This window comes from Melanaphis sacchari, unplaced genomic scaffold (assembly GCF_002803265.2).
Source record: "Melanaphis sacchari strain LSU unplaced genomic scaffold, SCAv2.0 Contig28_pilon_pilon, whole genome shotgun sequence".
Taxonomy (NCBI): Eukaryota; Metazoa; Arthropoda; class Insecta; order Hemiptera; family Aphididae; genus Melanaphis; species Melanaphis sacchari.
This window is the reverse complement of record NW_020271162.1, coordinates 1074351-1097443: the sequence shown is the minus strand read 5'-3', so window position 1 is coordinate 1097443 and position 23093 is coordinate 1074351. Positions and strand designations below refer to the sequence as shown.

The 23093-nt window shown below is 30.6% G+C and overlaps 1 protein-coding gene across 2 annotated transcripts in view; it reads left to right on the top strand.

Moving 5' to 3' along the window:
- Positions 1-22607, top strand: part of LOC112595646 (transcription factor SOX-1-like) — a 29676-nt gene extending 7069 nt beyond the window's left edge. For both annotated transcript variants that reach the window (XM_025340930.1, XM_025340929.1), the window contains 2 exons: positions 10080-11193; positions 20975-22607. In XM_025340930.1, the coding sequence (XP_025196715.1) occupies positions 10322-11193; positions 20975-21752 (1650 nt within the window). In that variant the 5' untranslated portion in view covers positions 10080-10321 and the 3' untranslated portion in view covers positions 21753-22607. The remainder of the gene's footprint in view (positions 1-10079; positions 11194-20974) is intronic.
- The last annotated feature ends 486 nt before the right edge of the window (positions 22608-23093 follow it).

The following is a 23093-nucleotide window of genomic DNA, read 5'->3' as shown; positions in this document are numbered from 1 at the left end:
TAATTCAAAAGTCAAGTTACTAATTTCTGTTAATAAATACTCTTTTTAAGCTATTTATATAGTGGTAACCTTAGATGGTGTTGTGATATATATATAAATATGCAGGTAGGTGTTTTTATGTAAATCTGACTGAATATTCTATTTAATTAGATTAATAACATATCCAAAGCTCAGTGTCATCAAATTATAAATACTCCACTTTGCTTACTTAAATGTATTATTACATCAGCGTTTTCGGAATTGTCTCTATTATACTGTTAAGTGTAAAACAATAATATAATAAAGGTATACAATCGTTCGGATACTAGACTTTCAGACACAAGACGAATATCCGCGTCACAACACTTCAACAGTGGTCTTGTGATGTGCCGGCAATCGATAAAGACGGACTGTGCGTCTGTGCCGCTCATCACCGTTTTGTTATTATTATACCATTGTTATTTACGAGTTGTCGTCGCCGCAAACACGACTGTAATATACATGACATGCGGTAAAAACACAACCATCTAACACTTGTAGTTGTTATATTATAGTAATTGTTTGTACAATATTATTGTCGTCCAGCGGCGGTGGGTTTTACGCGCCTTGTGCTTCGATGACGACGAGTAGATACATGGTCTGGTGGAAATTCAATTAAACGGACACTTGAATTTGATGAAAAGAAAGCAACGGTGACGATTTTTCGCGACTGTTGTCTTAATCTGCCGCGACGACTTATACTTACACTAGACCATATTTTATGTTTTATTGTATTGATTTTTATAAATCATTATTACCAATATTATTATTGTTATTTTTTATCTTAATTTGAAATTAAACAATCTATACATATAATAATAATAATAATTATAAGCTCAGATCTTAAATGATAATAGAGGAAGATTTGAGAGAAATGTTATAGATAAAAGAACTCGCCAACTGATAACACTCATAAATATTATTGTTGCCGCATATACACAGTACTTTATTAAATTTAGGTTAGCTTCAGTGGCGCATTTAGAGCCTGGAGCAGAAAATTAAATATCTACTTCACTATTTGTGATAAAAATATATCATTAATGGTTAAGCAAATATTTTTTTGGTACCGTAATTTATTGATCATCTTTTTACCATCTAAACAAAAATTAATCATTGTTGATGTATTTTCTTTTGTAGTAAAAACTACTACAATCATAGTTGTAATTAATTTACAGCTTACAGCACAAAACTAAAGTATTTTTTTTTTTTTTTTTAAGATAAATATTGTTAAGGGTTTCCATTCAGGTGGCGCCGCAATTTCATTTCAACTAAATACCCATACTACCTAAACATAAAGTGGGGAATTCGGTGTGTTACATTTTGATTAAATTATAATTATTGTGTACAAACAACAATCGGTAATGCAATAGATTGAATTTAAACTTATTTATGAAAAAATTATTGTATAAATTGTGTTACTAATTTTTTTCTATTTGTCTTAATAAACTTTATCAATATAAAAAGCCATTATATTTACAAGGTAATTGTCTATTTTATGTTTCATTTTTTTTTTTTAAATAGATACAATTACATTTTTAAGATAATACTAAATTTTATTTTCATATTTTCATTGTACAAATTTGTATTATTATTTATGACAATATAATATAATTTAATAATTTAGGTACCGACTCGTAGAGTAGTGGTTGTAATAATTATTTAAAATTAGTCAAAATATTTTGAAAATTTTGATTGTGCACTGAAATTAATAACATATCCAATTGATAAAAATATCAAGTTCATAGATTTTTTTTACAAAGATACATAAATACTAAAGTACGTTGGTTTTATGCACAAAATAGTGAATATAATAAAAAAAAAAACACGTATTCTATATTTGATATTTATATTTTTACTATTATTAAAATAATGAATAAATAAAATAATTAAACATCCCGGCATTTGGTTTATAAATAGCCAATAGGTCAGCATTTTCTATGTATGCCCGTTATTTTTTATGATACTTTATTTTTTAACATTTTTAAGTCGAGGTTACTTAATTATTAGGTTAGTAAGTAATAATAATATAAATTATCAGTTGGTGAGGATAAATCGTTTAATAATTAGAACTAAATAAATCCTAGGAAAATGTGCTTTTTATTTGAGTTTTGTGAAATGATTTGAAGTTATTTTGTAATTATATTTTTAAGTTTTAATTCTACATTTTTAAAAATGTATTGTTCATAATTGTATAATTTTGATTTTCTGGTTTTTACAAATATATTTCATAGTCTGTAATTTAATTTTTACCAAAGTGATGTTAATGTGGATATGATAAGTTGTTGAATGTGATTTGGTTGAATAATTTATTCTATGAATGAACGTGTTATGCGACCTGCTGTATTTCATCCAGACAGTCGCAGCACCATTTACCTTTCGGTCGTCTTTTGGAAGCATTTAGGGTATTACTAACCGTTGCGTTTGTGACCAGATGATTATGCAACGGTTGTAAAGGTTCGAAATATTTGTGATAGGTTTTAGTTAAATTTTAAACTGTTAGAATTGACAAGTTGATTTCAGACATAAAAGGGTGTTTTAGTGATTTTATTTAGATATTATAATCGAAAGATATGGATTCTGATCGAATATTCACCACCATCACATAGAGTGTAAAAATTTAATGTATTTTTAACTGCAACAAATTTAAAAATTTTCAAAAATAGCCTAAATATTTTTAAAATGATTTAATATCTAGAGAATTCTAATTTATACTATGTATAATATACATTGTGTATTGTATGTAATTAGTGAATATTTTTGTTCCAATACAAACAAAAAAACAACATTCTTCGTTCGCTCAAACTTTGAAATTACACGTTTTAGTTTCTTGTATTTTTATTAATACATTTTAATATGTTTTTAATGATGGTATAGGTATTTTGAGATTTAAAAAGCGTTACGAGACCGAGTGGCAGTATTGTGTTAAACAGTTCCCACCTGTTTCCGGTTTTGAACGGAGAAAAAATTTAAGGTATTTTGAGATATCAGATCGATGTTTATATAGTATGGTTAAAAATTATTATTGTTTTTTCATTGATCTGCTGTAAGTAGGTGCTATATTATATTTAATTTATTAAATGGAATATTAGTGATAATTGAGACGTCTAGTGGTAAAAATTTAATCTTTTTTCATAAGTATTGTTTACATTATAATATTATGTACCGTGTTTTCGGTTTTAATAAAAAAAGAAAAAAGAAGAAGAAATCGCTCCACTGAGTTGATTGGCATGTGTACTTCGTCGTTGAGTAAGGAGTAAGCCACTGTAATGGATATGTTTGTTCATGAGATACCTATATTCTAGTATAATTTTGTTTTATAAATGTCAGTTTTTCTGATTTGCATTCCTATTTTTAACATTTTAATTTCTGCACCTACTATCTTTGTGAAGTGCCAATTAAGTAATGTAGTGTATTGTAGGGATCATCAATTAAAATTTTCGTTGGGCCCCTTTAAAAAATAAGGAAATTTTTCGGGGTCATCCCAAATGAATGTAAATGTTTATCCAATTATAACAAAATATAAATGAAAAATAAAAATTTCATTCAATTCGTTATTGAAAACAAAAATAAATTCGTATCTGCGGGTCAAATAAAGTACATCTATGGGGGCCACAATTTTATGACCACTGTTAGTGTAGTGTATTATAGTATTGGAAGTTCCGTATTATACGTTCTGGAAGAAAACGTCACCCGTAAAACGATCTTCCGGATGAAAAACGTCGTCGCCCATCGTGGTTTGTCGGTCGCTTAAAGTCGGGTTAAAAGCTCTCTCTACACACTCACAATTTCCTCGCATCCGTGACGACACTCACGCACACGAATCAGCCTGTTTTGAGAAGGGTGGTAGGGGTGATGTGGGTGTGTGTGCGTGTGTTTACACAGATGAGCCGCCGGCACGCACACGCACGCACGTGCCGCATGAATAGAGACTTGATGAAAGAAACAATGAAGAGGATTTCGGTATCAATTTGGCTGGCCATCAGATTTAACCCCTTTTGTGTGAAAAAGTCCCCTTTACGCGCGCGACTATTAACCCGCCGCCCACACGCGCACATAATAATAATAATAATATATACTGTTATGTACACAGTATCGGCCGAAAACACTGCTTCCAGCACTGGTCGTAGTCGGCTCTTTTTTCCTGTTTTCATTGTGTTGGTTTTATATTGGATTTGCGCCTGGGCCAGTGTACTGTTTCAGTCTGCAACCAACGTGTATTTATATATATATATATATATATATATATGTATTACATGGTACTATACCAAATGTTCATGTATTATACATGGATACAACGCATTTTGAAAGCACCAAAACATGAGATGTCTCATTATCTGTATCTGCAAGTATACGCTAACGTTGTATAATGGTCTAAGGTGGAAGAGGGTGTACACTATAATATTACGTCTTGTTTTGTTTTTCTACTTATATATTACATTTTGGCTTATTTTTTAGTCTCGCGCATTTGGAATATCTACTACAATTAATTTTGGAATTCTAAACTTAAACTTAATTACCAATTAACTAACCTAACCTAATTGATCACATAAAATGTCTAAACAAGATCTGATGATGATTGAGTGGTAAATTTCAATATATTTTGTGTAAAATGCGCATAGCGCCCTCTTATGGATGCTTATTTTTCTAAAATTTGACGCATTTCCCTCGAACGATATCCTCAGTATTAGTTACTTAGTTACAGTGTTGTTTACACTCGCATCCAGCGTACTCATTTATTTTATTATATTCTTATAGGTAATAAAATTTTTTTTTTTTTTGTAGCATTCATTTCGTGTATTATATTCCATATGTTTCTACGGCCGAAACGACTAACTTACGGTAACGATTATTGCGCGTTTTAACAAAATGTTTAAATAAACGTCTTCAAATAAACAAATTATAAATATTTTTATTTATAATTAACATAGGTACTAAAGTTAATTCATCGAATAAAATACAATTTTCTTACTATAAGTTTAATGTGTTAATTATTGGTATATTGAAGTTTTAAATTGATGTAATTCTATAAATTCTAAGACGCATAATATCTGCTTAAATATACAACAAACAATTGACTATCATCAAATTCGATTGTTTTAAAATAAATTTAAATTTTGTTTAAGATCTTAATTTTTTTTATAGCTATTTGTACATGGACTGTTGTACCATATTATTTTAAATTTTAACGTCCAGAGAGGGTTTTTTATTTTATTATTTCCAAAACTATTGAATTTAATAATTGTTAATTATTGATCAAAATAACAACACTTATATTCATTTTTTTAATTACACTCTTTTATATATGATGAAGTGACATAATAGATTGTGATTATTTTGAATAATAATATTTAATTATTAGAAATCAGATTAAAATGCAATGAAAATACATATAAATATACACATACATATGTGAGTATAAGCAGACACTTTATTTAAGATTCTTGGAGGGCTCATGAATGTGATTATTAGAAGGGTTTACTAAGTATTTTGTTACCCTCTCGACACCCTTTGATACGCGTCATTTTACACCCTTTTTTTTATTCAATTCTATTTTCATTTTTCTGTACATAATATCAACCGATCAACAACACGTGTAACTCAGCGTTTCCCAAACTTTTGTTTGAGCTGGCCCAGTAATTAATATTTTTCCCCTTTGTAATTCACCAATTTTTTTTACATTTATCATTGTGTAAAAAAATGGCAAAATAAAACACATTTGAATGCCCACTTATAATTTTATAATACAATTGAAGCGTTAATTTGTAACAACAATGTAATAATTATAATATAGTTAAACTAATTATATTAGTTAACTTCTATCAGTGAAAAGTATGAAATTGTTTATTTTTAACTTGGAACTCCATGTTTGCTGGAAAGGATGTTAATTTTTTTCTTAAGTCAGGTTCGATTTCCAACCGATTTTTGTATTTATTCTTTAGGAACATATGAGTGTTGAAAATCCTGTTTAACATTTACGAGTACCTATAAGTCGTGACAAAAGACATGAGAAATTTTATCGCTTGTTTTGCTAAAACTGGGTACTCTTGATAAAAAGATAACCAAAAATTAACTAATGGCTGTTTTACCTTAAATATGTCAGAGTTAATTTATAAATACTTTATAGATTTATAAATGGATTTTTTATAAAGTCTAGTTGATAATTTCAATAATTATCATTTATGTTGTCAATACTTTGTAAATATTTTTACTAAAAAGTTCAAATTATTAAATAAAATGATAAATAACAAAATTTAATATGATAATTTTATTAATTCTGCGATCAGGTATTATATTTTCATGGTCTAGTAGTGGGTCGCGATCCACTATTTGGGAAACGCTGGTGTAACTCATTTCAGATTTCTTTTCAATGTCTGCTTTATGGTGTTATAAGAAATAACTTAAAGACATTTATTTTATACAACAAATAATGATTTTATTATCTACATTAAAGTCATTGTGTGATGAGTTGAGTCTGAAAAACTTCATAATAATCTACATCGTGACGTGACTTCAAGATGTAGAGTGCAGTTACAGAATATTTGTCATATAGTAAAATGTTTTAATGTAGTTTTACATAATATGCATAAATTAAATTATATGATAAAAATAATAATTATAATTTTCAAACGAAATTTTGTTTAGGTAATGCGTGTATTTTAGATATAATATTTTATAATAACATAATCATTATATTATTGACTTAAACTAGATTGGACGTTAATTTGGCTAATTAATAAGTAATTATACTCAAGAAATTTGAACAAATATTCGATTATGTGAGTATATTAAAAGAATTTGTCCTGAAATCGTTGCTTTACAATCTGAATTTCTTCTAATTCACAGTTAAAATTCTTTATTTATAACATTTTAAAATCAAATAATAATAATTTATAAAAGTTTAAATTTGAAAAAAAAATTGATCTCGAGTAGTAGATAGGCTTTATAACAAATTAAAATATTGTGTTTTCGGTTTTCTTGTCGCATTACTAAGCGTTTTATTATTGTTTTAAAATTTTTATCAAAACATTGGATAAAGTCTAAATATGCTTCCATATTATATTATTGCAATAATGAATAAACTCAACATTTTCAAATTGTTTCCATTTAATTAATCGGGTTTTAATTTATAGAAACTAAAGTGAATCAAACTTTTTTGATGAAATCAACGTAAAAAAAATACACTTTAATATACCAATAGACTGCTGTTGTTGTTAATAAATGTGGTTTATATAATTTTTATTATATCCTTATTATCTGGATAATCTGGAATATCTATTGTATTTACGAATTTTGTTATGTTATCATAGGGTTATTGCGTTCATATTTGAAAAATGCGTTTTATTCCATTTCTGATTTGTTATCTAAATATTTAATTATTCATATAATATAAAACTATTAGATTATAAATAATACTGGGCACATAGAAAATTTAAATGTACTTACCATATAATAATTCATGATCATTCAATATTTTAGCTGAGCTTAGATTCATTACTGTATTACTTCGATATAAAACTATTATTATTATTCGATACTGAGCTAATATACTCTATATATTTAGGATATTTATACTACTTATTTATATAGAAATTATAAATTGTCGACGATTTTAGTTATTTCATTGTAATTTAAAAAATAATAATTGTTAGAACTTTTAACTATTTGAAATTATTTATTATGTATTATTTTCTATATAGAATGAAATTTTGAAAATATTTATTTATACCGTATTAAGCAACGGTGTAATTTTTTATTATTACTATTATTATTTCCTTTTTTTTTGGTGGGTAGGGAGATCAAGGTATGATTTACTACTCAAATAAGACAATAGTAGAAATCTTCAAGTCTTGTAAAATATAGAAAGGATTTAAAACATTTAACAGCATTTATAAGATAAAGATAGATTTTTTCTCAGTATATGTAAATTTATCTCATTTATAATATTGTTGTATAATATGTTAGTATATTATATATCTTACGTATTATCTAGGTTACAAGAATAACCCAATAATATTATTTTATGGATTATAAGTATAAAATCATCATTTTTTTCAAACAGATTATACTAAACAAATACCTTTTTTATAAAGTTTTATTTACTTAATATTATTTTACAATACTTACAATTTGTTTTTTAGCCATACAATGAGTTGCAAGACTAGCATAAAAATCATAGGCATTATACTAGGTTACTATTATTTAATACCACTTAATATAATATTATAGTGTTTATGACAAAAAGAATAGTGCTGTCTGGTTTCGGCTTTTTTAGTTTGTTTTGATTGAGTTTGATGGTCAAAAATGATAAGCGTACTTAGTTCAACACTTTATACTACTTATAATTCCTGTCGCTATTGTTAATATAAGTCGTTTATAAGCCAGTGTTTGAAACCACGAATTGCCGTTCGAAGTGTAATAAAAAAATGTAATGTTATTATATTATTATAATTAGCGCTTCACAATCGCGATAAACGAATAAAAAATAATCAAATGCAATGCATTTGTATTATCTCTACAGACAGATTTAAAAGCTTGAAAAATGTGGCACGTGCCGAAGGACTTAAACGTAACGTCTGCATCGTGGTTTGCTGCTGCAGTGTATATATATACGATTATTATTGTTTTCGTCACACATCCCTAATGATACAGTATTATATTTACGGGATAATTTGAGTAAGTCGATCTCATAATATTACTCTTGTATAAGTAACTAGAATTCAAATTATAAATAAAATATTAACATTTTATTTTTGATCTGGAAAGATAATAGTTAGCTTCAACTTTATTGACTTAATGTTTTTAATCTAGTTTGTTTAGAAGACCATGTGTACGAATTTGTTTTGGGTGACGAAAAGAAGTATCGGGTAAAGTATTATTGAAAGACAGATTGTAAAAAAGAGGATTTAGCTGGTGATTAATGGTTTATGGCGTTTGTGTGAACAATTTTAGGGTAAAGTGAAAGTCAATAACGACTAATAGGTATATTAAGAATGGTACAATATTTATCATATAATATATGCGATTATTAACCAATTTGCGAACCAAAATTATATTATAATTTTTAATTGTTTGTGCTGATGACTTTCTTATTTTGTTCATCGAGGATTGAACAAATATATTATACATATTACACGTGTTAGTGTGTTACAGTTTGCTTTCTATTTTAATTAAAAGTTGATAAAACTTAAGTATTTAATAATAAAAAATCTTTGTATTACTCTTAAGATTTTACCTGTATATTTGAAACTATATAAGATTTAGACACTACAGACTGCAATATATAGGTATACATGGCTATACATTTTAAGATGTAGGTACAATTAGGGATTATATGCTAATAATGGTAATCAACAGAAATAGGCAGCACTGAAGATGATGGTGTAGCTGCAATGGCGCTGATGTAATCTGGAATACCAATCGGCTATGACAAATTTCTATATGATAGTTTATCAGCTACTATCTATCCTAACTAACCATAGTTAATGAACATTAACTTCCAGATTTTTGTAATTATTTTTTAGCAGATTTTCAAATTTCTCTTGAGAAATGATAGTTTGAAGTCTATATAATTTTTACCAATTTGAAACTCGAGATGTCCACACCCACCCACTTAATTCTTCTTGAAATTTGTCACAGTTGAACCATAGAATCGGCGCATCACTGCATTTAGTGCGCTGGGTTTAAGTTATTTGCCATCTTTGTTTTCTATTACCATTAGGATTATCTGTTAACCTAACCGGCTGCGGGAGATGGAAATTTTTCTGATCTAAAATATATGTAATTTTGTACCATAAATAAAAATCTGTTAACTTTATTATATTATATTATTAATAATAATGGCAATGGTCACAAAATTGAATCGTTGCGTGGGCTAGATACAACAATATAATATAAAACACGCGATAATATACGGTAATAATACAATGCACGTAGGCGTTTATAGCAGCGGTTTGAAAATTATCCTCTATAAAACGCACGTAAACTTAGGTATACGTGATAATTATTATTTATTTTTGAAAAGCTCGCGATAACGACGGAAATTTGTGTATTATTTCTTGCAGGTGGTTGCCTTTAACACCGTTTAGACCTGTCGATTAGCAGCAGTTGCCAATATACATTATATACTACCACCGTACGCGTCGTAACACAACACACCTCGTGCACCACACGTTCACACATACTTGTTGCGTTTCTGTCGCATCATATGATATTATAGTTTGTCGGAAAAAACGTCGGCGGCGTCGACTGCCGGTGACTGCCGTTACGACGTCGTCGTCGGCGGCGGCGGCTGACGAACGGGCCAATGAGAAAGTGGCTGACGGTCGATAAGAGGCGGGAACGGTGGCGGTACGCCATTGGCGGGGCGCCGCGGACGGCCGCCGCCACCGCGTGCCGCCGCGTGTGCTGCACACGCATTTCGGACGCCGTGACGTGCGGCCCTCTGCAGCTGCTGATCGGCCGTGCGTGCATTTACTGTCTTCTCAGCAGCGACCCGTCCGCTCGTTTCGCCGGCACTCTTCACGCGTTGCACCGTAACGAGAAAATTCCCGTCCCGTTCGCCGGACGTCGTCACAGCGTTTCACGGCCGGTGCAGGTCATGAGCAACGGCAAGACCACTACGCCGCCGGCCAACGCGGCGGCCGCTGCTGCAGCAGCCGCCGCGGCAGCCGCGGCCGCGATGCTGTTGCACCAACATCAGTCGCCGTCGATGAACCACCATCACGCGGCCGCCGCTGCCGCCGCAGCCGCGGCCTATCACCAGCACCAGCAGCACCAGCACCAACAGTTGCATCATCATTTACAGCATCGCGCTCAACACGAACAACAAATGCACCACCATCACCAGCAACAGCAACAGCAGCAGCAGCAGCAACAACAACAACAGCAGCAACAGCAGCAGCAGCAGCAACAGCAGCAGCAGCAGCTTCACGGCGGGAACGCGGGATCGACTGTGGCCGCGGCCGTTCAGGAATCCGTGGCGGTCGCGCAACAGCAGCAACACATCAAGCGGCCCATGAACGCGTTCATGGTGTGGTCCAGGGGACAACGTCGCAAGATGGCCCAGGAAAACCCGAAGATGCACAACTCCGAGATCAGCAAGCGGTTGGGCGCTGAGTGGAAGCTCCTGACTGAACCGCAGAAACGGCCGTTCATCGACGAAGCCAAACGGTTGAGGTAATATTTATATTTATCATATTTTTCGGTTTATTTTTGTAGTATTAGTGTGGTTTACGTCATCATCATCGTCGTCGTATTTCATATTATTTTATCGTTATTGTTTATCTCCGAAGGGGGGTTTTTTTTTAAAATTATTATATTAATAATATTATACATATTATAGGACGAAAACGATGACGACCTTCGTGACTGTGTAAAAAAAAAATTCATATCAAAAGCGTGATTTAATTTTGTACTATTATATACCGAGTTTTCCTCGAAAATCACGATAGTACGATTTCTCTCCCCCGAGCGCGTTAGAATTAATGGATTTAGGTAATACTAACAGTTTCTAGTAAACTTAAACGTTATTTTGTTGGATAATGAATAAGTACATAATAAAGCGATTAACGTATTTATTTGTAGTTCGTTTGTTTGTGCTATATTCAACGATAGATTTGTACATAAAGTCAAAAAAATTATAATAATATATATGTATGTATATAATATACATGCATCCTAACCAAATGAACCGGTTGTTCGGTTTCTGTTTAGTTGGTTCGCTAAACAAAAAACGAGCATAATAATATAAACCCATTTACTATTTATAATTTTATTTAATTTTGTTAATTATACGTTTCATTCTTTCAATATATTTGCCCTGCAACTATATTTCTGCTCTAAGACAATTTCGATAATAAATCAATTGTATAAGATTTTGTCGCGGTACTATATTTATTAAGTGCAGTGACAAAAACAATTAAAAATATAGTCTTTAAAAATTTATAACTTTTAATTGCAATAATATTATTAAAACTCCTATAAAGCAGATGTAGTATAATATATATTATTTGAGAATTTGAGACGTGTAGAGTATAATATAATTATAATATTATTCTATTGTAACGGAGGCACGGCGCACAGTCTGATTACTTATAGACGAACTGGCAATAAAGTTTCTTTAACTAATAATATGTTTATTATACTCGGGTAGTTTACCTATGTAAGTGTGAATATGATAATTTTACTTCCACTAAATACGCGTACAAAAAGTTAATCTGTGTCGCGTTATTGTCACGGTTGTTGAACAAAATGTTACGATCAGTTCGTCATCGGACCATAATTATGTGCATAATATAATAGTGTGAAGCATATATGGTACGCGTGTGTGTTTAACGCGAGTTCGTTTTATTCTTTCTAAAACACCAAATCATACGTATATGGTATATAATATGATGTATAAATAATAATATTCGTATATCACAATATTTCAATCCAACTACTTATTTTTTTTTTTTTTTATATAGTGCACACTGCACACTGCACAGACATTAAAACTATATACGACCATACAGAAATAGAGACGGTATATGTAGGACATATTATAGATACTATGCGTATATTATGTATTTTATATATCACATAATGTTTTATTATTTTATGTGATTTTGAGGTAATTATACAGCAATTTTTTGGCAAGTTCGACGTTACGTGTCATGTACCTTACACTCGTATTCCGGATTTTAAATTAGAAATTCCAAAAAGTCCCTAGCTACTCATTATTTTTTATAGTTTTTTTTTTTTGTGTATTCAATTAATTAAACCATTGTAATATTAAATTGTAGTCGTTTTTGGTAAATCCGCAACTCAGTTAAATTTTGTTAAAACCTAACCCCGTGAGAGATTTAATAATTATAACATTCTCGTTTGTATATTAGTAGAAACGTCATCGCGGATGTGTCATTTTTGTTTTGAAAGAGCCATCAAGAGCATCGAATTGTATATCGAGCAATATACCGCGTTTCGTTTTTTTGTTTTTTTACAATGACAACAGTTTATATATTTGACTGTGTGAGATATCTGTCATTGTTGTAGTAATGAAAAACGATATAAATTGAATATTAAATAATATTGATAATATATTATCTTTGAATTTAAGAAAAAGAGTTACAAATAATACTAATTTATTTAAAAAAAATAATTATATCATTATTAATTTAATAGACATTTTATACAAAATTATAAGACTCATGTATTAAACATAAGAACATATCATTTTTTTTTTTTTTTTTTTGAAACCCAAAAGTTAGAATAAATGAAATTTACTATCTAGGTTATGAACAATAGGCATATAAAACAACTAGATATTCGTCTCTATCACACAATATCATTGAAGTTAAGTAGCCATATGCTTATGTATGGGACAAAATTCTATTGTAACTGATAACAGATTTAAATAATGATTTAAGCTTAGATCAAAAAATGTAATGCTCTTTTCAATTTTTTGATCTAATATATTATTATTATATCTTATCAGTTGTAATATTCGGTAATTAATGCTCTGTAAGCTGCCGACTTTAAGGCTCTGATTAAAACCAGATATAATTGGTTTGTCAGTTTATATATATCTACATGGTAGTGAATCATTAAAAAGTTAAATTTACAGTAGAATATTTAGATCCATTTATGTTACACGATATGTATATTTTATACTGACGTTAAACCGCAGCACAGAAGCGTTGACATAAAGTTTTCGATTTTTTGACTTTAAAAAAATGTTGATAGTTTTGGTTTGCAGGTTACGGTTAATTCGGGTGTTTTTTTTTAAAAAAAGAAGTTATTTTAGGTTAATTTTTCTGGATGTTTATTTTTAGGAGTGTTACGAGTTATAGTTGAACCGGGTGCAAGCAACAGATGAATAATTTTGTGTAACCCCGTTTAACGCGAGACGTGCCGTATATGGCATAAGGAGTTGATTTATCGGATTAGACTATTAGAGTATTGACACTTAATAATCAATTTACCTATATATGTTTATTCATATTCATATATTTTTGAATTTTAAATGTTGCGCCTCACACGACGATCAATGTCCAATCGTTTTAGTGACGAAATCAAAATTAACAGCTGCGTTAATAATCATAATATCATGTATAGACCTTGCAAGTTTGTAATATTTTTTCTACTACCTATACAAAAGACCGATTTGACACATATACACAGGCTCGCGTATACAAGCATATTATGATGTACGTAGAGGCATATATATATATATATATATCAGCGCGTCGTTAAGTCTACAATAACAATAATAATAATATATATCGTTCGTATACCTATATATAATATATATGTATATATGTATAAGTAACACGACCAGAGGGGGGTATGAGAGGTGTATGCGTTGTTTGCTCGTCGTACACCGCAGCTCGGATACGCGTTCAAATGATATAGCGTGTTACAAAGTGTTGTGTACGCGTCGGCGTGTCTCGTCCGTATATTGTGTAGTGTGTACTTGCATAGGGTGCGTATAATATAATACGTATGATACACACGAAATATGACGTGTAAACGTTGTGCTGTGCTTGTGCGGTGCGGCGCGCGTAGAGTAATGTACATGTTTTGTCCCAGATGACTGTTGTTATTGTTGCGCGCTGACATCAAAGTTTACGAAACGTCGTGTGTGTGTGTGTGTGTGTGTGTGTTTGTGATTGATTTTCGGTTACGGACTATTTGAAATCATTAAGAATAATCGGCGGCGGCAACGGTGTACCTACGTGTAATACGTATAAATACATACACACACACGTGTGTGTGTGTTTGTGTGCCGAGAGATAGTATTGATAGAGGTGGACGGAGGCAGAAGAAGAAGAAAAATTAAATAAATGAATAAAAGCGATTTATCACAATTACCGAACTATTGTACCGCGACCGCGATCGGTTCTATCGTTTCGACCGAGTCCGTTGGCCGTAGAAGGTGCCGTTGTTGTATATATTCACACACACACACACACACACGTGTATATAATATACATACACACACGAGTTGTGAGTACACGTCATTATGTTATTATTTTTTATTGTGTGCACACAATTGTCGCGAGAAGGGGTTTTTTTTTTTTAAACTCATTATTATTATTATTTTGTTTTGTTTTGTTTTCATCAATCAGACGATATTCTGTGCCGTGAAGGTATACGATTATTTGTGCACGACCGCGGTACATCATAATAATATGATCTGTGTGGTATACGACGTATGTCGTCGTGTCGTAAAAAAATTAACGGTGGCACTCGAGTGCTGTTAAAATCCGTCGATTATATAATTATATGAAATATGAAATAACGTTATGCGTTTATAAAAAACTTCTTTTGAGATCGCGTCTTCACGTAAACTTCATATTTATTTATTTATTTATTTAAATTCAATTTTCATCATGTCAATCGTGCCAATAATGTAAATCCTTAAATATGTTTATTGTAAAACTTATTTATAGATTGTGTGTATTAAAAATAAAAGTTAAAAAAAAAATTAATTTTAAATATAGTTTAATTTGTAAATCTATTTACAAAAAACATATGATCTTTATGAGTGTTTGTAATTAATAAATTAACAGAGATTGTTTAAGTACCTAGTAGAAATAAGATTTTTGAGGTTATTTATTTTTATATTTTTATGCCAAGTTAAAATATTATATAAATTCAAAATGAAATAATAAATTTTTGACACTGAAGGTGAAATATAAGAAAGAAGGATTAGGTTTAATTTCGGTAAAGGATTCGAGAAAACCCAATAGTTAAGTATAGGTATCCTATGAGTAACTTACCCGGTGGTACAGATTTTAGACCACTTTGATAGTTTCCGGGAGGCTGTGAGTGTTCCATAATAATATTATTGTTATACTTTTTGTGAATTAATGTTTAGCGCTCACGTGTGTGTAAACGTATTGTAATATTTGTGCTCGCAAACAATGAGTTGACTTCCTAAGCATGCGCTGACAAGAAAGCTCAAATTTACATGTAGAGACTATAGTGACTACAAACCTAGAGAAAGAGAGATGGAGAGTGAGTCAAACAAAGACCGCGATGAACGTGTGAAAAAATGTTTTTCATTCACTTTATAGAATTCTGGGCTAACAGCTCTAGAACGGCCGATAGGTATTACAAAATTGATTTATACAAATATAAACACATTAAAGGTATATTTTTTTTACATCATTAATTATAGTAGGTATACGTATAACTATACTGCTGGTCTGGACGTCGTGTAGTTCTACTGTTTGTAGGGATTATGTATGTATATTATTTGCTAAATAATGTGGCTTCGTAAATTACTGCATTTTAGGATTTTGTTGGTATAGTTAAAGTAAATGATAATCATTTGTTATTTCGTATTTTATTTTTTTACAAAGTACTCGTATCATAAGTTTGTAGATAAATCAGTTTCTTTTGACGCTTCGTTATCTATCTGAAATAATATATATGCACAGCATTAAATAATCAATTATTTCTAATCGTTTGTGTATAGAATAAAATACAATTATGTATTATTTATTTGTATAAATTCATATTTACCGATAGCATAACGCCATACTATTCATGTACATTATTATACCTGACATGTTCAATTTACAAATGGTTTATTATGATCATAATTCGATCTGCGCGAAATTCAACGGAAACGCGGATTTTTTTTTTTCAGTGTAAATCTATAAACGTATACAAATTGAAACTTATGTGTTTTGCAGTTTATTAGTCATATGTTTGATGAATATCGGTTAATTATATACGACAAATGGAAATTAAATCAGGCACTTACAGTGATATATATTTTATGTTTTTTTAAGCTGTAGTGTCGGTTCTTATGATTTATTGTTTTATGTGTTAAACATTTACAGTTCTTATGTAGATATAAAAAATATGAATGCACTTACGTAATTTCGACGCGCGTAAAATGAACGCGATCATTTGGACGAACGGCTATTGGGTGTATGCTGCAGCATTTCAATTTAAGTAATTTTGATACTACTTAATTTAGGCGCTATTTAATTTCGACACAAAACTAAAATTGAAAACCATATGTTATACATTGTATATCACAGAAATATGACGATTTTATATTAAAACTACTTTCATATATGTCAGATAATTGGGATACTCATTGTATATAAAGTTAGTATAAACTATAAGTCATATCAGTCATCACTTTCCACACAAAATATACGTTTGTGGTGTATAATTATTAGTTTGAGAAATATTTAAGTTTTAGGCTAGGTAGTTCAAAACATTTAATTAGAGACTTAAAATTTTATCCTTATCGTGGCAATATTATACACATTTCAAGTTATAATTTTTATCGCGGTGCCTTATCATATGTGTTATTGAAATCGTTTACTTTATTCGATGAATAACCAAATTATAACATTTTTATTGTTTTGTTCTTTATTGAATTTTTATTATCACGAACAACTAAGACAGAATAAGTAAATGAATTCCATATTATTGGGTTATATTTTATTACAATCAATTAAAGTCGGAGAAAATAATTGACAAAGAATTATATTACTTCCTCGAACAATTATGTATTTAAAAAAAGGTCATTGTGTTTATTGATTTAATAATTCTGTGTACTTAGATAAATCGAAAAAACTAAATCAATTAAATTAATCAAACAAATAAAGATGATAATGTGTTATAATGTTTCAAGATATCTGTAATATGCGTTTATGTAAAATGAATTTTGCTGGACGATTATTAATTAAATATTGATTATTTCCGATTTGATTTATTAATATGATTATACAGTTATAATTGTTTAAAATATGATTGTACAGCCAATAAAATAGTTGAATATTTATTTATAATCATAATGCTAAACAAATGATACAACAAAAATATAAGATGATGAATGATAATTTAATTAGCATGTCATTGAAATATTCTCATTTTTAGACAAATACACTTAAGATTACTAAAAACTGATCATTATTATATTGCTGTTTTTTTTTCAAAATCTATGTTTGAATTTTTTTTCATTTCTGCTTGAAAATTCTCTAAATGGTTGTTTTTTAATTAACTATAAATGAATATTATTTAAATTCGTGTGGAAATTCGAATATTAATTATATAAATTTAAACGTTTCTTATTATGTTAACTGTACGTGTTGGGTTAGGTTAAGCTTTTCACATGTGGAGATTCAGTTAAGTGGTGACAATTGTCAAGTGTAATTGTACGTTCTGAATTAGGAGTATGAAGAACAAATAAAATATGCTTTTTTTGTAAGGCAATATTGAAATTCCAAAAGGAGTGGTCATTATTGTGATCGGGTATTTAAAGAATCGTGTCAAATGCAAATACTATATTTGACAAAAATATTTTCAACCAGATTTGAAAACAATCCACCCGAATTTATAAACACTCTAAGAACAAGAGGTTAGGATTTGTTTATTCTTAGTTATTTTATTTTAATACGTAGTTTTAAAGTATTTAAGATGATACTTTTGAACAATTTATTTATATCATAAAATCATATAAACTAATATTGATATAATCATGATTACATATACATCTTGGAGAACTGGGAAACATAACATCTTAATTATTTATTTATGTATCTCTCAAATACTGAATGTCACCATTATTATATATATATATAATATTATAAAATATGGATTAATGAAACAATAACAATAATGTTTGATAAGTAATTTATTGTCATCTAAAATAAATACAAAATATCATATTATTTACTATTATTGTTAAAGGCGTTAAAGCAAAATTAATTTAATCTTACTTCATAGAATAATAATTGTTTTTTAAAAAGAATATTCCACTAAATTTATTATTTATACGATTTAATATCATGCCCTATAATATCGATAGAATTATGGATCAATATTGTTATTTTAATATATTTTTAAACAAAAATACAAACACTATTATTTTAAATTTTTTCAGTATTATTCATTTTTTTCCTCAACTGTCTTTAATAATAATCATTAAGTAATTAAATATTTTATTGAGTTTATTGTATAAAAATCTAAATTAATTATTGTATGAAACAAAAAAAAAAAATAATCGATGGATGTATTAGCATTTAAAATATATTATATTTATAAGTTTATGTTATATTATATTTTTATTATTATTATTAGTTTTTACTTATTTGCCAAGTTAAACTCATTTTTACCCAAAAAGTCACGTATTACTTATAATAATTTATAATGTTAATTGTAGAATCTTGAAAATGTTTTGTTATTGGTTTAGAAAGTAATTTATTATGTTAGTGGTGCAAAGTTTCAAGGCCCAACAATTATTAGTTTTTAAAATTTTAAAATACAATAAATAACTAATATTATTTAAAGATAATATTTAAAAAATAATTATTTTATGTTTAGATAATTTTAACATATTGTTAGATTGTATCTTCTATATTTTTAATAAACTTAAATGTATTTTTAATGAATATGTATCTATAGTCTAGTTCTGTATCAATTTGGATCTAGTGGTGTTAGGTTGATGTTAATAGGATGGTTTATATTTTATCAAATTTAATTTTGTAGAATACTAGTTATGTCTAGACGTCTGTAGTGATAAAACAATGATGTAGCTTTTTTCGTAAGTATTGTTGTAATGTAAACATATTTTTATGATATATAATGTCATTAACTATGTAAACATATACACAATATTTTGTCTATTACTCAAATAGTTTTAGATGTAGCGAATAACTTCTAATAACAATACAAAAATATAAAAAAAATAATAATAAATAATAAACAGTTGTAATAAATAAAAATTTTTTTAAATTTTATCTCAGTTAATTTTTTAAGAACCTTATTGTATATGTTTTAAAGGGAAAACATTATTATCAACATAAAGTAAATAAAAATTAAAAAACTTTCAAATGTCTATATGTAGCCAATATGTTTTGACAATGATATGTTTAAAAAATAAATAATGTAGGCCGCTACTAAAAACCGGAAAATCTCAATGATTCAATTATTTTTATTTTTCTTAAAGTTGATAACATACATAAAATAATAATAATAAAATCAATACATTCATCATTCCGCTCAGGTGTAATATGCTTTGTAGGTTGATATATTACTCGAATACCCTACCCTTGTAAATACGACATTGATGAAGTTTATTATCGTTTCGATTAAAACAAACCACACAAGTTGACGTACTTCGTAGGTTCCCGAATGTTGTTTCGTTAGCACGTGTTCGCACATCTTAATAATATGCTTCACAAATATTAATTACTTCGTTATTTTTTGTTTGAATTTTTCAATATTTTACTAATTGTATTGTATGAAACTTATTCATTCTATAAAGTAAAGTACTTGAAAAAAAACTTGAATTCGTTGTAAAATACACTTAGAAACTAATTTTTTAATTATTCTTTGTACCTACTAACATTTTAAAATTCTTATTATTCAAAATTTAAAAATGTAATACATAAAGTAAAATAAGTGGAAAAATGTGTCGTCCGATGACTCAGATAGTCGGTAAAATTTGTATAAAATAAAGGTTTTTTTTTTTATTAGAAAATAGTCGGAATCAAATCGGTTTTAAGCATTTTCATCAGTCAGTTAATTTTTATCTATCACTGTTTTGCTTATGTCTTAATAAAATAAAAGAATAATGAAAAATCTATTAATTATGTTTATGATGAAAATTGTATAATTAATATAGATTTGTTTGTCAACAAACATAATGTGTATAACTCTGTAAATAGAAATATGTAACATAAATGTATTTACTAGTACTGACTACTAATAAAACACGCATTAAACTTATAAAATTCACGAATTGCGTTATTTTTCCAAAATAATAAAATTATTTTATCGAAATATTTTTAAGTCAAAATTATTTGTATTCCCCTCGAGATTCCAGCTACCGAGACTCAATCGTATTTTATACATCCGAAATCGTAACCTAACCTACGACAATAATAATATAATAATACTATCACGAAATCTGTACAGTGTGCGTATTAATTTGTAATTTTTACAGGGCGCTACACATGAAGGAGCATCCGGACTACAAATACCGTCCTCGGCGCAAGCCGAAGACGATGGTACAGAAGAAAACTTCCGACACTGGTGCGGCGGTGTCCGGCAAACCGGTGTCGTACTCGGTGCGCGACCTGTTGCCGCAACACGAAGCGTCGGCCGCGGGCGGCGCCGGCGGTGGTGGCGGGTCTACCTCGGCTTCAGCCATCGGGTCGTTGGCGCAGATGCCGACGGCCGGCGAACACCAGTCGCCCGCCACCGCGGTGGCCGTGGCCAAATTCCCGCGCGCCTACTTCTCGCCGTACCAACACCACCACTACCCGTCGTCGTTCTACCAACAGGTGGCCAAGGACCTGTCAACGGTGGCCGGCGGCGGCGGCGGTGGCACCGAAGCGGCCGCCGCGGGCAAAGCCGTCCACGATCTAGCGCTGCACGCGCTCTACGGTAGTTCGCTGTACTCGCGCGCCGTCTCGTTGGCCACCGGGTGGCCGATGATGGCCGCGGCTGGCTCCAACGGCGGTTGTCCGGTCAACTGCGCCGAGTGCGGCCAGCACGCGGAACGTCCGGCGCAGTCGTCGCTGCAACCGTTGCAGCCGCCCCGGCCAGCGCACGAGTCGTCCACGTCGTCGTCCACGCCGTCGCCGCCCGCCCAGCTCCCGCCGCCGCCGCTGTTGTCCACCGCAGCCGCTGCAGCGGCCGTCATCAAGCGGCCCATCGCCTTGCTGGTCAAACCGGATCGCGTCGGGCCGGCCGGACTACACGCGCAGCACGTCATATGAAAACCACTGCCGGTTCTACCGGAACCGGCCGCCGGCACAGCCTGCACCGCTGCCGCCATGTCGGCCGCCGTCCAGTGCGGTTGGCCGCAGTCGTCGTCCTCGTCGTCATCGCCGCCTCCGCTACCGCCGACAACGGAGTCGCCGCTTGCCACGCCGCCGTGGTGGCTCCAACAGTTGCAGCAGCAGCTGATAATGTGCAGCGGCGGCGGCGGCGGCCACAGGAACGCGACGGCCGCCCGCGGATCGCCCGGACCACCGTCCGTCTCTTCCGCTTCCGCCGCCCAAGACCACCGACCGGACTAGACGTGCGCCGCGCGCATATCGTTCTCCACCGTCGCGGTAAGGCTTATACTACTTATTATCGTGTATGACGACGAGTAGAAGAGAAAACGGTAGCCGAGGGCTTCGGTTTTGTTTTTTTTTATGTAAATAATAATAAATTTATAATATACAGTCTTTCGATACGCATTGATCAGTCGGAAGACGAGTACGTATCTAATAAATAATAATAATAACGATAATAATTACGATATGCGTATCAGTGCAGTGCAGTAGCCGGAATATTTGCTATAAACGAGCCCATAAACAGCACAGTTTTGTTAACGATTGCATTTTTTTTTCACCCTAAACTAAATTTCTATTTTCAACTTCAAACGTAAAAATTATTATTTTCTTTTATTGAATATTAAAATGTTTAAGTAACTGGAATAGCTTTATTGAGTGATGGTGATACCGTCATCATAAAAAAAAAAAATAATAATAAGGACTATATAATTAGGTAGTGAATAAAACAATGAAAAACTCTGTATTTTAATATTCAATATTTTGGCGTTCGAAATTAGGTTTTACACTGAATATACGTAATTAAATTTAAAATTATCAAAAATATCAAATTGAATAAATTTATAATAAAGATTAAAATAAACAAATCTATTCTATCTATAATATTTAAACTCTTATTAACTTCACACATATATCATTATTTATTTGACTACAATTTTTTTTATTTTAGATAAAAAAATACATTTTCTCAACGATTATATTTTTAAATATAGATTACCTATACAAAAAATATATACTGATGTTTAAAAACAAACATAAATAAAGCTTTACGTTAAAAATTCTAATTAATTGGTCTGTCAACTTGAATATGTCAAATTCAAATATTAATCACTCTAAGTGTGTACGTTAAAAAGTGATGTGTCGTACGATTTAATAATATTTAACACAATCGAATGGAGTTTGATAGGCACACTTAGTTTTTTAAAATAAACAGGTATGAGGCATAAAATTAAATTATGATCTGAAATATAACAAAATTAATTTATGTGTATTGCTTAT